The sequence below is a fragment of the Oncorhynchus kisutch genome, linkage group LG24 (assembly GCF_002021735.2).
Source record: "Oncorhynchus kisutch isolate 150728-3 linkage group LG24, Okis_V2, whole genome shotgun sequence".
In the NCBI taxonomy this organism is placed as follows: Eukaryota; Metazoa; Chordata; class Actinopteri; order Salmoniformes; family Salmonidae; genus Oncorhynchus; species Oncorhynchus kisutch.
This window is the reverse complement of record NC_034197.2, coordinates 4,629,398-4,645,046: the sequence shown is the minus strand read 5'-3', so window position 1 is coordinate 4,645,046 and position 15,649 is coordinate 4,629,398. Positions and strand designations below refer to the sequence as shown.

At 44.9% G+C, this 15,649-nt stretch overlaps 1 protein-coding gene across 1 annotated transcript in view; it reads right to left on the bottom strand.

Moving 5' to 3' along the window:
- Positions 1-15,649, bottom strand: part of LOC109869651 (multiple epidermal growth factor-like domains protein 6) — a 114,859-nt gene that overhangs the window by 65,635 nt on the left and 33,575 nt on the right. Inside the window, exons 4-14 of the mRNA XM_031804269.1 lie at positions 13,360-13,482; positions 13,119-13,241; positions 12,676-12,813; positions 12,380-12,502; positions 11,901-12,023; positions 11,484-11,657; positions 11,145-11,276; positions 9,332-9,460; positions 8,623-8,751; positions 8,091-8,225; positions 7,768-7,902 (exon numbers count right to left, since the gene is read on the bottom strand). Of these exons, the coding sequence (XP_031660129.1) occupies positions 7,768-7,902; positions 8,091-8,225; positions 8,623-8,751; positions 9,332-9,460; positions 11,145-11,276; positions 11,484-11,657; positions 11,901-12,023; positions 12,380-12,502; positions 12,676-12,813; positions 13,119-13,241; positions 13,360-13,482 (1,464 nt within the window). The remainder of the gene's footprint in view (positions 1-7,767; positions 7,903-8,090; positions 8,226-8,622; positions 8,752-9,331; positions 9,461-11,144; positions 11,277-11,483; positions 11,658-11,900; positions 12,024-12,379; positions 12,503-12,675; positions 12,814-13,118; positions 13,242-13,359; positions 13,483-15,649) is intronic.

Genomic DNA, 15,649 nt, shown 5'->3' with positions numbered 1-15,649 from the left:
ACTTCCTTAATAAGCACAATGTCTTGAGCAAAAGCCAAATTGGATTTATACCAAAACATCACACGACTGATCATATTTACACCCTACACATCCTGATAGATAAACATGTCCACCAAAATATACGCTTGCTTTATCGACTTCCAAAAAGCATTTGATTCAATTTGGCAAACAGGACTGTTCTACAAAGTTATTGAAAGTGGTGTAGGGGCTAAAACATATGACATAATTAAATCAAATGTATACTGAGAATATGTGCAGCATTAAAATTGGCAAGAAAATAACAGAATTCTTTAACCAAGGGCGGGGCATTCGCCAGGGTTGCAATCTGAGCCCTGCCCTGCACTCAATATTTACATCAACGAATTGGCCACGATTCTAGAAAAATCCTCAGCCCCTGGTGTTAGTCACAACAATTCAGAGGTTAAATGCCTACTCTTCACAGATGAGCTATACCTGCTGTCACCCACAGCACATGGCCTACAGCAGGGCCTGGACCTGCTAAAGCAGTACTGCCAGACCAGGGCCCCGGCAGTAAGCACCAAAAATACTAAAATAATGATTTTCCAGAGAAGTTCCAGATCTCAGGGAATTAGACCAAAGTTCTCAATTGGTACGAAATATACAGAATACTGCACACAGTACAATTACTTAGGTTTAAAATAAGCTCAACTAGACACCTTAATGAGGCAGTGAATGACCTGAGAGAGAAAGCACACAGGGAATTCTACGCCATTAAAAAATACATTCAAATTGAAATACCTATTAAAATTTGGCTAAAACTAATTGAATGTGTCATTGAACCAATTACACTTTATGGCAGCGAGGTGTGGGGTCCACTTGCAAAACAATATTTCATCAAATGGGACAAACACCCCATGTAAACCCTGCATGCAGAGTTCTGTAAGATTCTCCTACATGTCCAGAGGAAAACTACAAACAATGCATGCAGGGCAGAATTAGGCCAATATCCACTAATAATAAAAACAAAAAAAAGAGCAATTGAGTTCTGGAAACACCTAAAATACAGTGACCCCCTCTCATATCATCACCAAGCCCTGCAATGCCAAGAGCTGAGCAAAGAAAAGATTCCCCTCATCCAGCTGATCCTGGGGCTGAGTTCACTAACCTGTTCTACTAACACACTGAAGCCTCAGGACCAGATTCAATCCGAATAAAACAAATTACAACACAATCAAAACAAAACTGCATTGCTTATTGGGAAACTATTTGACCATGGTTACTGATGAAAACCTTAGAAAAACCTTGACAAAGTAGAGGCTCAGTGAGCACAGCCTTGCTATTGAGACGGGTAGACAGGAAAACCTGGCTCCCTGTATTGGAAAGGCTATACAACCACTGCACCACAGCAGAACCTGAGACGGAGCTGCATTTCCTGACAAAATGTCAAAAATATATAACCATTAGAGAGTGTAATTTCCCCAAATTTGAAACACTTATTCAAGGTTTCAAATACCTCTCGAATGAGAGTAGGCTACCCGTCCTGTTGGGGGAGGACAGAGAGCTGTGGGTTGGCAGCGCACTACATTGCTGCCTGCCATAAGATGAGGAACATTGTCTGACAGACCAATCAACCTGCACATGTACTCTACTGTATGCTTATTGTTCAATGTATGGTTATTTTGACCCTTGGTTATTGTTGTTCCATTGACAATTTTGATTCTTATGATTTTCATATTGTAAATATCCAAAGTAAGCTTTGGCAAAATGTATATTGTTACGTCATGCCAATAAAACGAATTGGGGAGGGAGAGAGGGAGAGAAAAAAACGATTCCCCAATGTTCCTAATTGAATGCAGATGCAAGGCTCTGGTCGCTTCATGGCTTCCAGATGACAAGCAACTCAACGCCAACTTTGTGTTTCAGTGAAACTATTCTGGTTATTTTCGTCTTATGGACACACACACAACCACACACATGCATAGCTACATACACACGCAGACACGAACAGTAGTTACTTAGGCAGTAAGTTCACCTCCCCACACACACACTCTCATGGACGCAAGCATGCGTGTCTGGAAATGCACAAACACTTCTATCTCCCACAGAGTTCCAGTATATCCATCACACAATAACCATCCTGCGAGGTCCAAAGCCAGACACTAAAGATAGAGGGAGGCATGGATGGAGGAAGCAGACCCAAAGGATGGCTCCGGTTCCGAGAACATCACCCTCTGAGGTCAAGAAGCCTCCCTCCCACACATTCACACAGCTGCCTGTCAGTGTGGCCAAAACACTGCAGTGTAACACACACACACACGTTTTACATTTTAGTCTTTTGTTTTTTAAAAGATTATACTCGATAAACAATACAGAACATACACATACAAACAGCAACATAATACAAACATCACACCTGCCCAGACCCACTCGCACACACCATCTCCTTCCGCCACATGGTCTCTCTCTCTCTCGCACGCACGCACACACGCATACGGGTTCCAGATACACCAAAAACCATTGTAAGCGAATTCTCAGATTTTTTACCATGTCTGGAGAAGTGTTTTAACGTGTTGGTATTATAGAATGATGCAGTAGGGGAGACTGGGCAGAGAATCACATGGTTGGCTCATAGCTGGGGTGCTGTCTGTTGATGCAGGGGTTGCAGTGAGCTCTCCTTTTTCCCCATGATCAAAATGTCACCCTTTATTGAACACTTCTGTTCTTACCTAATGGCTCCAATACAGTGGCCTCCAACTCTTGTCCTGGGGGACTACAGGGTGTACAGGCTTTTTTCCCCCACCCCAGCACTTACACACCTGTTTCAAATCATTAAGGTCCTGATGTGCATCTAATACCCTCCCCCCCAACCTCCTGTTGATTATTGTGTAACTGCTCAGCACAAACAGCAAGAGAGAGGGAAACAGAAGAACAGTGTTGAGTAACTAATCTAAAATAAGAGTATGAACTCATAAAGAGCTGGAACTACCATGTGTGTGGAAGACTGTGTGGGTCCATGAGAAACACCATGAGAAAAAAAAGATGGATGTCCAAACTGTGCATGTGCGTGTTGTGCAAGGTTGGGGTCCCTTGGAATTTAAGTCACTAAATTCAGGAAGTGGTTAGCTTCTCCTTTTCAGTTTGTTGAGAAATCATATAAAATGGATGCAATTTTTTCAATTATTGAATTGGTATTGCAGTTTATTTCTTAAATTGAATTACTTAAATTCTAATTGACCCAATTACAAAGATTGTTAGCACGGTTCATATAAGGAAATCAGTCAATTAAAATAAATTCATTAGGCGCTAACCTATGGATTTCACATGACTGGGAATACAGATATGGATCTGTTGGTTACAGATACCTTAAAAAAAAGTAGGGGCATGGATCAGAAAACCAGTCAGTATGTGATGTGGCCACCAATTCCCTCATGCAGAGCGACACATCTCCTTCGCATAGAGTTGATCAGGCTGTTGATTGTGGCCTGTGGAATGTTGTCCCACTACTCTTCAATGGCTGTGCGAAGTTAATGGATATTGGCGAGAACTGGAACACGCTGTTGTACTCGTCTATCCAGAGCATCCAAAACATGCGCCGACTGTCGGCGTCGACAGAGATGATCGCCTCGCTTCGCGTTCTTAGGAAACTATGCAGTATAGTTACACTGTTACCCCAGGACATCTTAAGTCTTATTACAAACAGCCGGGAGGAACTATTGGAGATAAGAGCAACGTGAACTTACCAACGTTACGACCAGGAATACGACTTTCCCAAAGCGGATTCTCTGTTTGGTCCACCACCCAGGACAATGGTTCGGATCCCAACAGGCGACCCAAAACAAAGGCGCCGCAGAAGGCGTCGTTAACGGGCACATCGCCCACCGCTAGCGAGAATACTACTAGCCAATATCCAGTCTCTTGACAACAATTTAGACGACATCCGAGCAAGGGTTGCTTCCAGAGAGACATCAGAGTTTGTAACATTCTCTGTTTCACGGAAACATGGCTCACTCGGGATACTTTATCAGAGTCGGTAGAGCCACCTGGTTTCTTCACACATCGCGCCGACAGAAACAAACATCTCTCTGGTAAGAAGAAGAGCGGGGTGTATGCCTTATGATTAATGAGTCATGGTGTAATCATAACAACATACAGGAACTAAAATCCATTGGTTCACCTGACCTAGAACTCCTTACAATCAAATGCAGACCGCATTATCTACCAAGAGAATTATCTTTGACTATAATCACAGTCGTGTACATCCCCCCCAAGCAGACACCTAGACGGCCCTGAAATAACTTAATTGGACTCTATGTAAACTGGAAACCACATATCCTGAGGCAAAATTTTATCAGCAAATCGAATGCGCGACCCGGGCTGGGAAAATTCTGGATCATAGTTACTCTAACTTCCGCGACGCATACAAAGCCATCCCTCGCCCTCCTTTCGGCAAATCTGACCACGACTCCATTTTGCTGCTCCCAGCCTATAGACAGAAACTAATTCCACGCTTCAAGATTGCTTCGATCACGAGGACTGGGATACCTTCCGGACAGCGTCGAACAACAACATTGATGTATACGCTGATTCGGTGAGCGAGTTGATTAGCAAGTGCATCGGTGATGTTGTACCAACGACAACAATTAAAACCGTCCCCAACCAGAAACCGTGGATTGATGGCAGCATTCGCGCAAAACTGAAAACGCGAACCACTGCTTTAATCAGAGCAAGGCGACCGGAAACATGACCGAATACAAACAGTGTAGCTATTCCCTCCGCAAGGCAATCAAACAAGCTAAGCGTCAGTATAGAGACAAAGTAGAGTCGCAATTCAACGGCTCAGACACGAGAGGAATGTGGCAGGGTATACAGTCAATCATGGACTACAAAAGGTAAACCAGCCCCATCACGGACCCCGATGTCTTTGCTCCCAGACAAACTAAACAACTTCTTTGCTCGCTTTGAGGACAATACAGTGCCACCAACACGGCCCACTACCAAAACCTGCAGACTCTTCTTCACCGCAGCCAACATGAGTAAAACATTTAAACATGTTAACCCTCGCAAGGTGCCGGCCCAGACGGCATCCCTAGCCATGTCCTCAGAGCATGAAGTGCTTTGAGAGACTAGTCAAGGATCATATTACCTCCACCCTCCCTGACACCCTAGACCCACTCCAATTTGCTTACCGCCCCAATAGGTCCACAGACGACGCAATCGCAATCACACTGCACACTGCCCTAACCCATCTGGACAAATCTCACACTCAACATCAACAAAACAAAGGAGATGATCGTGGACTTCAGGAAACAGTAGAGGGATAACACCCCTATCCACATCGACGGGACAGTAGTGGGGAAGGTGGAACGTTTTAGGTTCCTCGTTATACACATCACGGACAAACTGAAATGCAGACAGCGTGGTGAAGAATGCACAACACCGCCTCTTCAACCTCAGGAGGCTGAATAAATCCGGCTTGTCCCCAAAAACACTCACAAACCTTAACAGATGCACAATCGAGGGCATCCTGTCGGGATGTATCACCGCCTGGTACGGCAACTGCTCCGCCCACAACCGCAAGGCTATCCAGAAGGTAGTGAGGTCTGCACAACGCATCACCGGGGGCAAACTACCTGCCCTCCAAGACACCTACACCACCCAATGTCACAGGAAGGCCAAAAAGATCATCAAGGACAACAACCACCCGAGCCACTGCCTGTTCACCCCTCTATCATCCAGAAGGCGAGGTCAGTACAGGTGGATAAAAGCTGGGACCGAGAGACTGAAAAACAGCTTCTATCTCAAGGACATCAGACTGTTAAACAGCCATCACTAACATTGAGTGTCTGCTGCCAACATATTGACTCAACTCTAGCCACTTTAATAATGGAAAAATTGGATGTAATAAATATATCACTAGTAATTTTAAACAATTCCACTTTATATAATGTTTACATACCCTACATTACTCATCTCATATGTATATACTGTACTCTATACCATCTATTGCATCTTGCCTATGCTGTTCGGCCATCGCTCATCCATATATTTATATGTACATATTCTTATTCATTCCTTTACACTTGTGTGTATAAGGTAGTTGTTGTGAAATTGTTAGATTACTTGTTAGACATTACTGCATGGTCGGAACTAGAAGCACAAGCATTTCGCTACACTCGCATTAACATCTGCTAACCATGTGTATGTGACCAATAAAATTTGATTTGATTTTGATTTGATGCTCAATGGGTTATACTCTGGTGAGTTTGCAGGCCATGGAAGAACTGGGACAGTTTCAACTTCCAGGAATTGTGTACAGATCCTTGTGACATGGGGCTGAGGTGATGGTGGCGGATGAATGGCATGACAATGGGCCTCAGGATCTCGTCACAGTATCTCTGTGCATTCAAATTGCAATCAATAAAATGCATTTGTGTTCGCTGTCCGTAGCTTATGCCTGCCCATACCATAACCCCACCGCAACCATGGGGCACTCTGTTCACAACGTTGATCAGCAAACCGCTTGCCCACAAGACGCCATACACGCTGTCATCTGCAAGGTACAGTTGAAACAGCGATTCATCCGTGAACAGCACACTCCTCCAGCATGCTAGTGGCCATCGAAGGGGTTCATTTGCCTACTAAAGTCGGTTAATACGCCGAACACCAGTGTCGTGACCAGTCATATCAAGACGCTGGTGAGGATGACGAGCACGCAGATGAGCTTCCCTGAGACGGTTCCTGACAGTTTGTACAGAAATTCTTCAGTTGTGCAAACCCACAGTTTCACCAGCTGTCCGGGTGGCTGGTGTCAGATGGTCCCACAGGTGAAGAAGACAGATGTGGAGGTCATGGGCTGGCGTGATTTCACGTGGTCTGCAGTTGTGAGGCCGGTTGGACGTATTGCCAAATTCTTTAAAACGATATTGGAGGTGGCTTATGGTGGAGAAATAAACATTCAATTCTCTGGAAACAGCTGTGGTGGACATTCCTGCAGTCAGCATGCCAATTCAAATCAAATGTATTTATATAGCCCTTCGTACATCAGCTGATATCTCAAAGTGCTGTACAGAAACCCAGCCTAAAACCCCAAACAGCAAGCAATGCAGGTGTAGAAGCACGGTGGCTAGGAAAAACTCCCTAGAAAGGCCAAAACCTAGGAAGAAACCTAGAGAGGAACCAGGCTAGGGCTCAGGTCCTCCGAGAGAGAGAAAGAAAGAGAGAAGGAGAGAATTAGAGAACGCACACTTAGATTCACACAGGACACCGAATAGGACAGGAGAAGTACTCCAGATATAACAAACTGACCCTAGCCCCCCGACACAAACTACTGCAGCATAAATACTGGAGGCTGAGACAGGAGGGGTCAGGAGACACTGTGGACCCATCCGAGGACACGCTCCTTGCACGCTCCTTCAAGACTTGAGACATCTGTGGGATTGTGTTGTGTGACAATTTAGTGGTCTTTTATTGTCCCCAGCACAAGGTGGACCTGTGTAATGATCATGTTGTTTAAATCAGCTCACACCTGCCACACCTGTCAGGTGGATGAATTATCTTGGCAAAGGAGTAATGCTTACTAACAGGGATGTTAACAAATGTCTTCACCACATTTTAGAGAAATATGTTTTTGTGCATATGGAACATTTCTGGTATCTTTCATTTCAGCTTATGAAACATGGGACCAACACTTTACATGTTGCATTTATATTTTAGTTCAGTGTAAATACCCATTTCTGTTTCCAATAAATGGACAATGAAGTACTATTCTGCGTTGGTCTGGGCTGGCACGCCATGCACTGTACCCACCTAGGTCACAGTTGTCCCCATGGAAACCAGGCGGGCACTGGCGCAGACACTCCCCTGTCACACGATCACAGGGTACCCCTGATGGACACCCACATGTCCTCTTGCAGGCAAGGCCATAGTATCCTCTGTCACATTCTAGAGAAGAGGCGCAAAAGTGGGTTAAAAGTGCTGGTTACACATTTAGGGACAGTTTCCCAGACCCAGATTAAGCCAGATAGAACCATTCCTTGGTGTGTGTGTGTGTGTGTGTGTGTGTGTGTGTGTGTGTGTGTCCATGCTTATGTGTGTGTGGGTGCATGCAGAACATCTCCTGAACCACTGACCCTCCTGGCAGTTCTTGCCCTGGTAGCCTGGTTTGCAGACACAGGAGCCATGGCGGCGGTGGCACTCCAGGGTGTTCTGTTGGAAACACTGGCACTCCTCCGAACAGCCAGGGCCGTATGCCCACTTAGGACACGCTGGGTAGAGACGGCACACCAAAGGGTTAAACCGGACTGCAGGCCTGATAGGGCACACAGGGATACTGCCTGACTGTGTACATGGTTGTGCAGGGCAAGAGGTCCAGGGCCCGCATTGATAAAGAATCTCATTGTTGGGGTTATGATGTATGATCAGTTTAGCCATTTAGATCACATTGAATAACATTACATGGACAGAGGGGACCTGATCCTCGATCAGCAATCCTCTGAGATGCTTGACAGCCCCCGATCACAGTATGATCCTGACGTACAAGGAATGAGTCTTTCCTTGAGGTTATCACTGCATCTGGCAATTGAAATAAATGGCTACAGGGAGTGAATGTATGACCGAAAGGAAACAGAAAGTAGAGAGTCAGTGAGATGTCAAGCCACTCACGTAGGTGACAGAAACGCCCATAGAGCCCAGGGTCACACAGGCAGGCTCCGTAGGTCCGATGGCAGCGCCCGTTATTGGCACAGTTACACTTCTTATTGCAAAGCTTCCCATACAGACCGCTAGGACAGCCTATGGAGCACAGAGACACATAGAGAAGAGTAGAGAGTACATTATAGCACATTATAATGTGCACCAATATTGGTATTTGCACTTTTGGGATAATTCAAATGCTAGGTAAGCCAAATCATATGTACCATTTTGTCACACCCTGACCATAGTTTGCTTTGTATGTTTCTATGTTTTAGTTGGTCAGGGTGTGATCTGAGTGGGTATTCTATGTTGGATGTCTTGTTTGTCTATTTCTATGTCTGGCCTGATATGGTTCTCAATCAGAGGCAGGTGTTAGTCATTGTCTCTGATTGGGAACCATATTTAGGTAGCCTGGGTTTCACCGTGTGTTTGTGGGTGATTGTTCCTGTCTCTGTGTTTTGCACCAGATAGGGCTGTTTTTTTGGGGGGGTTGGTTTTCCACGTTTATTGTTTTGTAGTGTTCGTGTTTATCTTTTTGTTATTAAACATGAATCAAAGAAACCACGCTGCATTTTGGTCCGCTTCTCCTTCAGATGAAGAAAACCGTTACACATTTAAAGAGAAAACAATGTTATTTTGATCCAGGTCTGCATGATAACATTAATGTGTGCCAACTCACCATCCTGGCACAGATCCCCACTGACTCCAGGTGGGCAGCGACAGTGCCCGCTCACAGGGTCACAGGTGGCACCATTCTTACACTTACAGCTGAAGAGGCAGTTCCTGCCAAATGTGCCCTCTAGACAAGCTGAGCAGAGGGAAGGAGAGAGAGCGGGTGAGAGAAGCATAGACATGTGTATGGCGATAAATCTCTCAATCAAAGCTGGATACATCATCAAAATAGGCCATTTCTGTTGGATGATTATGTCTGACAATGTAAAATTCCCTTCAAACACATATACAGATGCAGGATCTTAATTTGAGCTGCAGTAAATGTAGCTGTGCTTCAGGATTTAGATAAATTCACTGAAAACCCACACTAACCCGTGGTTATACTAACAGTATTGTACTTTCATGTGCCCTACTTTTTTCCAGCTAATAGCCTCCCCACCAATCAAGCCACATTATGGACTAAATGTTCAAATCCTGTTGCTGCAGGATTATGCTGCTATGGCAACACTGGTTGAATTATGATCCTACATCTGTAGCTTCACCCAGGAATGTGTTAACCCCATATAGGTTTGATGACTAAAAACACAGCAGGTTCTCAATAACACCTGTGACTTTGAGGATTAAACCACTTTAATGTTTTGATACACCACATGACCAAAGTATGTGGACAACTGCTTGTCAAGCATCTCATTACAAAATCATGGGCATTAATATGGAGTTGGTCCCCCCTTTGCAGCTATAACAGCCTTCACTCTTCTGGGAAGGCTTTCCATTAGATGTTATAACATTGCTGTGGGGACTTGCTTCCATTCAGCCACAAGAGCATTAGTGAGGTTGGGCGATTAGGCCTGGCTCGCAGTCGATGTTCCAATTCATCACAAAGGTGTTTGATGGGGTTGAGGTCAGGGCTCTGTGCAGGCCAGTCAAGTACTTCCACACCAATTTCGACAAACCATTTCTGTATGGATCTCGCTTTGTGCATGGGGGCATTGTCATGCTGAAACAGGAAGGGGCCTTCACCAAACTGTTGCCACAAAGTTGGAAGCACAGAATCGTCTAGAATGTCATTTCCCTTCACTGGAACTAAGGGGCCTAATCCAAACCACAAAAAACAGACCCAGACCATTATTCTTACTCCACCAAACCTTACAGTTGGCACTATGCATTCGGGCAGGTAGTGTTATCCTGCTATCCACCAAACCCTGAGTCGTCCGTCGGCCTCCGCCAGAAAGTGAAGCGTGATTTACCACTCCAGAGAACGCGTTTCCACTGCTACAGAATCCAATGGCGGCGAGCTTTACACCACTCCAGCCGAAGCTTGGCATTGTGCATGGTGATCCCATTTCATGAAGCTCCTGACGAGCATTTCTTGTGCTGACAATGCTTCCAGAGGCAGTTTGGAACTCAGTAGTGAGTGTTACAACCGAGGACAGACGATTTTTATGCGCTATGTACTTTTGCACTCGGCGGTCCCATTCTGTGTGCTGGTGTGCCCTACCACTTTGCGACTGAGCCGTTGTTGCTCCTAGACGTTTCCACTTCATAATAACAGCACTTACAGTTGCCTGGGGCAGCTGTAGCAGGGCAGACATTTTACAAACTGACTTGTTGGAAACCATCCTATGACGGTGCCACGAAAGTCACGTAGCTCTTCAGTAAGGCCATTCTACTACCAATGTTTGTCTATGGAGATTGCATGTCAGCATCGGGTGTGGCTGAAATAGTCTAATTCACAAATTTGAAGGGCAGTCCACATACTTATGTACATATAGTGTATAATTTGTTCTCTCTGCATGGCATCAGGTGCAGAAGAGACTCACTCTGGTTGCAGACAAGGCCTGTCCACCCATCAGGACAGTCACAACGTCCCTCCTCCAGGTCACACACACCACCGTTGGAGCAGTCGTCACACGTCAGGCTGCAGTCATGGCCAAACGTTTCGTTTAAACACACTGGTGAGGAAGAGCAGGAAGAGGAAGATGAGGTACAATATATATAGTAAAGGAGTAAAGCCAATTTTGACATTGTTTGCAATCTAAAATAAATATGTGCAAACAAGCTGTTTATAAGCTACTTACATCTGTGTTACGACTTCCTTATCTGGTTATTACAACAGTCTTATATGCCTTATGTGGGTGTTGCTACAGGTGTATGTATACCAAAGGTCTTGGTGAGGGTGCTCTGGGCCCGGAGCTCTCCCAGGCCGTCCTCCTCATAGTCGTCATAGCGCTCCAGTGGCTGGAAGTTGTCATTCAGCAGGGTGAACTGGGGTGGAGGGAGCTTCACCGCGATGCGTCCGCTCCACTCCAACAGCTCTACTGCCCGCTCCAGGGCTGGAGGGAGAAAGTAGAACAGTCATTGTCTCTGTCTCTGCACACTTAGTCTCCATTCTAATATCCACTTTAGCACGCCACTTGAATCAACTCTGAGGCCTAGTTACAGCCGATAACGTCTACTGCCTGGCATAGCCTACCACTAAGGCCCAGAGTTTTGGTCAAGTCAGGATAAACTTCTGGCCCTAAGTATTATTTTTACCTGACTACCGCCCAGACAGGATTCATTTTCAATCCACTTACGAATACAGGAGAGACGGTTCTCGTTTAGCCGGTGTCCGAGGCGACAGTAGCACTGGAAGGAGCCGGCTGTGTTCTGGCAGGTATGGTCACAGCCTCCGTTGTCTACCAGACACTCATCCACATCTGCAACATCAACAACCAAAACTAGAAATGGTACATTTCCTGAAGAAATTCTATGTGCTTGCCACGATTGTAGAGTTCAAGCTGCAGCAAACACACTAATAAGGCTCAGAGAGATTACATCATTGTAAGCAAAGGGTGTCTTCATGCTTACAGACATTAACAACAGAACTTAAATCTGCCAAGACTACAATTATTGTCTTCCAATTTACACCGTCCCTTGAGGCATGCCTACATCAGGGAGAGCAAGCTGACTTTTATTCTGTAAATAGGAAGTCGACCCATTGTGAAGATAGATCATTTAAGATCATTTTTGATAGCATTTGATCAAGGAGGTTATCCTGCTAAATGGACCATACCATCACAGCCACACCCATCCGAGTTGAGACGGTAGCCAGCCCCGCAGTAGCATTCGTAACCCCCGGGATAGTTCGTACAGTCCTGCTCGCAGCACGAGCTTCCCGTCTCGCACTCGTCCAAGTCTAAAACACACACGGCCATTGTTGACAAGTCTGTCTATTGAAGGGACTTTAGTGCCAATAATTTGTCAGTTCAATCGTTTTGAATTCATGCCAAATTCAAAATGATTGGCACTAAAATCACTCCATATCGATCAAAACTGATTATATTATTCTCCAAACTGCTCTTTGCTCACCCACACATGTCCTGAGGTCATCGTCCAGATGGTAACCATGGTTACAGCTGCAGACAGGTCCGAGGGCGGAGTGTTGGCACTTTTGGGAACAGCCTCCGTTGGCAGTCTCACAACCGTTCACAATCTCCATCTCGATACCTAAGGAGAGACAAATGTGGACACCTGTTGTTCCAAGACAAACATATACACAATATTTTCTTGCAAATAATCCCTTTTTCTTGTGGCGCTAATGTTTTAGTCTGACCAAAACATTTGTAATAGCCTTTGTTGTATTTTACTCTAAACTCCAACATGCCTAAAGGGGAATATGGATGATGATTCATGCCAGTAAAAATGCTATAATAAAAGTGTAAATGTGTAATGCTATTTTGACATCACGGATAATTGGTAATGTCTCAGTGAGTAAATGGGAGTTGACTGAGAGTGAATGAAAGTTGACTTACGATAGCATTTCCTGCCGTTGGCACCCAACTTGTATGCTGGGTTACAAACACAGGTAAAGGAACCCTGGGTGTTATGGCAACCGTGGGCACAGGGAGTTTGGCCTGTCTCACACTCATCGATGTCTGAGACACACACACACACACACACACACACACACACACACACACACCTTAAATCATTGTAATCACTATTACCACCAATAGACTAATCCCTAGAAGCATAGTCAATTCGGAGGTTTACCTTCACAGTTTTTGCCATCCTGTGCCAGTGTATATCCAGGACGACAATCACACTGAGATCGTCCTCCTTCATTTCTACAGGTGTGCACACAGCCTCCATTTCTGTCTGCACACGGGTTTCTCACTGGAACACAGTAACACAGAATGAGTACAATAATGTACGTACACGCACGCACACACAGACATAAACACACACAAACACATTCTCCCTTGTGGATTTGAGGGAGTAAGAGGGTAATGGGGTTAAATGGGAGTCTGGTTACTTTCTCCCTGCAGATATGGCCATAATTACTTCCATGTCTGGATCCCTGAGAGGTGAATTTCCAAGTGGCTCACGTATTAGGAATCGAGTGCCTTTTCCTTTATTTCTTGGTAGCTACTTGTTGTCGATGTATGGAAGACAGTGTACATCTAGCTAAGCAGGAAACAGAGAATTCATTGTAAAGCAAAACAAAGTCAGTAAAAGGTACAAGATTTCCACATCTGCCCAAAGATAGCATTGATACAACAGTAACAATGTAACTTTTCCACAATGCCGGTTTGTTTGAAATCCACCCTAGGTATAACTATTTCATGCATTGCGCTCTTGGATGGTGCTTTGGTAACCAAGGCAACAGTGAGCCACTGGTAAGACTCAGTTAATGTGTATTGGCCAGTCAGTCTGCTGGCCAGACAGACCAATGGTCAGAGGTCGCCAAGACAATGGCAAGTCTCGCCAAGCCAACCGGTCTCTGTCAAGGACCTCGCAGTCGGATACAAGACTAGAGGAATTTCAAAGCTCGCCAAAGTGGACAGTAATTTAACATTTTTTTGTTATTACAGTTCACACTTCCCAACAGCTGCAAGCTCTGCTTTATAACCTCATAAATTACTATAATTGTATTTTCCCCTCTATTTTATCAAAACCATTTAAATATCACTTCAATCCAATTGGATTGTAAACATAATTGACATTTCTCTCAGGGCTTTTTTGTCTTTTGATGTTTAAATGTAAAATTCCAACAATATTACATGTGTCTTGATATATAAAATACGACATGTTGTATCTGAGATCTACGTGTCGACCACAATAAGAACCATCTGAAGTATAATTCAGAAGTAAGGATCCAGGCTGCCAATGGCCTTTGGGTAAGGACTGAGGACTGCCAGCCACAATATCTGAAGCCAACCACTCCAGCACAGCTGTGTAGTTCAGCTAAGCTCATAGTGCAGGGGATTTGTGAAAATTATGTTTACTTTTTCATAAAAGCATGAAACTTTGTAAACTTGTACAGTTTGGGGCCCTGAACATTTAGATGTGGAGGCAGCGGAAAAACACCTGCAAATAAGGTATTTATTTCTCTTATCTCCTGAACCAAGCATGCGATTACAGAGAAGGTGATGTTTACTCCTATGTTTTGATGGTCAAGGATTACAATGGTACTATGCACAACATCAAATCGCAACCTAGAGGCAGTGGCAGTCATTTTGCTATTCCGCCATAGCCGGACAATGTATTTTCCGTCATATCTACTGGATGATATCATGATATCACAGAAGGTGATGTTTACAACTATGTGTTGATGGTCAATGAATGAAATTATATCCCGTAAAACATCAAACAGTTCAGATTATTATATAATGGTGGACTGCTGTGGTAAACAATGGAAAGAAATCAAATGAAATCTCAGTTTCTGACAATGGGGAAGGGAGATACCTAGTCAGTTCTACAACGGAATGCCTTCAACTGAAATGTGTCTTCTGCATTTAACCCTCTGAATCAGAGACGTGTGGGGGGGCTGCCATAATCAACATCGTCAGCATCCGGGGAACAGTGGGTTAACTGCCTTGCTCAGGAGCAGAATGACAGATTTTCACCTTGTCAGCTCGGGGATTCGATCCAGCAACCTAACTGCTCAATGTCAATGTAGCACTCACTTCCGTAGCACTCACTTCCGTCATCATGAAGTGCTTTGAGAGACTAGTCAAGGACTATATCAACTCCACCCTACCTGACACCATAGACCCACTCCAATAGGTCCACAGACGACGCAATCACACTGCACACTGCCCTAACCCATCTGGACAAGAGGAAAACCTATTTAAGAATGCTGTTCATCGACTACCGCTCGGCATTTAACACCATAGTACTGGGTCTCGACCCCGCCCTGTGCAACTGGGTCCTGGACGTCCTGACGGGCCGCCCCCAGGTGGTGAGGGTAGGTAACAACATCTCCACCCCGATGATCCTCAACACTGAGGCCCCACAAGGGTGCATTCTAAGCCCTCCGCTGTATTCCCTGTTCATCCAT